This window comes from Sinocyclocheilus rhinocerous, unplaced genomic scaffold (assembly GCF_001515625.1).
Source record: "Sinocyclocheilus rhinocerous isolate Xijiao unplaced genomic scaffold, SAMN03320098_v1.1 scaffold13157, whole genome shotgun sequence".
Taxonomy (NCBI): domain Eukaryota; kingdom Metazoa; phylum Chordata; class Actinopteri; order Cypriniformes; family Cyprinidae; genus Sinocyclocheilus; species Sinocyclocheilus rhinocerous.
Genome location: NW_015643665.1, coordinates 95 through 2,122, shown reverse-complemented (window position 1 = coordinate 2,122; position 2,028 = coordinate 95). Strand labels below are relative to the sequence as shown.

Genomic DNA, 2,028 nt, shown 5'->3' with positions numbered 1-2,028 from the left:
AAATGCGTAATGTGCTAGTCTAATTTCAACATGCAGTCAGGAGACGTTTAACTTACTAGCCTTGGTCTTTAACATTAACATTAATTTGTGTGCAGCCTACATTACAAATTGTACTGGTTGAAGTGTAGCCTTAATGCAATTGGTCAAATCGGTGTTGTTTTGAGAAAATGAATTGCATTCCCGCTGAAAAACAAGCATTGTAGCGCGAAAATGCTTGGGAACTAATGTGGTCAGAACCAAAGTTTACAGGGCTGCGTTCTCTGGAATCCTCTCCAGCGGAGGACTTCTACATTCCGATTGGTTGCCGCCGAACCGAGTCATAGCTCATTACCATAAAGTTAGCTCATTACCATTCTCGCTGCCGGCTCACATTGAAAATGAATGACTTCCGGCCACTTTGACGCTCTCGCCGGCGGCGGTGTGAACGCACGATAATGTTTAATTCTGCTGTGAAGCTCTTTCCACACAGTTTTCAGGCTTGTCTACAGTGTGAATTTTCATGTGGACTGTAAAGTTTCCTTTTTGATTGAAACTCTTTCCACACTGTTGGCAGGTGGCTTCTCTCCCTCCAGTGTGAATTCTTATGTGGTCTATGACGTGTCCTTTTTGAATGAAACCATTTCCACAATGTGGGCATATGTAGGGTTTCTCTCTAGTGTGGTTTCTTATGTGGTATTCAAATTTTCCTTTTTGGCTGAAACTCTTTCTACAGTGAGGGCATGTGTAGGGTTTCTCAGTGTGCACTCTCATGTGGTAATCAAGGGATCCTTTTCGGCTAAAATTTTTTCCACACTGATGGCAAGTGAAAGAGTTTTTTTCAGTGTGTACTCTCATGTGGTAATCAAGGTTTACTATTCGTTTGAATCTTTTTCCACACTGTTGGCAGGCAAAAGGCCTTTCTCCTGTATGAATACTCATGTGGACTTTAAGGCCTCCATGTTGGTGAAAACCCTTTCCACACCGAGGGCATGAGTAAGGCTTCTTTCCAGTGTGAATTTTCATGTGCCTGTTAATGCTTCCTTTATGAGTGAAACTCTTTCCACACTCTTGGCAGGAGAAATAACTTATATTTCCTGTCTTTTGAGCCCTTTCCTGTATGGAAGTTGTTTCAGTCTGTGAACAACTAAAAGATTGTTCTTCAGTTTTGAAATCATGGTGATCTGTGTATTGATCTTCCTCTTTGATTTCATTCAGTACTTCATGCTCTTCTTTCAGTGCCATCAGGTCTAAGGCAAGGAAACACAAATAAAAGTTAATCCCTGCTTAACGGCACAAAGCAACAGACATCAAAACCAACATTCAACTAGATCCTATTCCTATTAAGCTCATAGGCGGAGCGTGTGTAAGGCCGGGCCAGGCTTAGCCTTCCCCTGGCCACGGGTCTGAAATTAATGGGGGCTTGGGGCAAAATGCCACCAAATTGGACAAATATGTGACCCTGGAGCACAAATCCAGTCTTAAGTGTCAATTCTTCAACATTTTAGCTGTATAAATAAGCTTTGCATTGATGTATGGTTTGTTAGGATAGGACAATATTTGGCTGAGATACAACTATTTGAAAATGTTTTTACTATAATTAAACCATGGTTAATTTATTTTTATCAGGGTAAACTATGCACAGAGATTAATGCACGGTAGTATATAAATGCATGTTGTTTACAACATCTCAATCTGCTTGCTCAAGCTGCTCAAGCTGTTATTAAATGGTACATTCCTTTCTGCTATTAAGATTATTTTTCATTTTCTTCGGAACAAAGGGAACCAAACAAAATACCCTTTTTTTGGAAAGAGACAAGAATAAAAACTATACTTTAAAAAAGTGATTCTTTATTAGTGTCAATTACTAATTTAAATTCTTACTTTAAAATATCTGGAAGACCATAAAACTAGGTAAACTTAGAAATACATGCAGGTATAACTATAGGCCTATACAAACGAACAAACATACAGCACAAACACACAGAGTGAGACCTGAACATTTACCAGCCCTAATAATAATAATAGTAATAATAATAAAAAATTTGGACT

The 2,028-nt window shown here is 38.9% G+C and overlaps 1 protein-coding gene across 1 annotated transcript; it reads right to left on the bottom strand.

The window, feature by feature from the left end:
- Positions 1 to 438: 438 nt before the first annotated feature.
- Positions 439 to 1,002, bottom strand: LOC107757660 (gastrula zinc finger protein XlCGF49.1-like). Its single transcript, XM_016575220.1, has one exon. The coding sequence runs from the start codon at positions 1,000 to 1,002 to the stop codon at positions 439 to 441; it is 564 nt and encodes a 187-aa protein (XP_016430706.1).
- Positions 1,003 to 2,028: the final 1,026 nt, after the last annotated feature.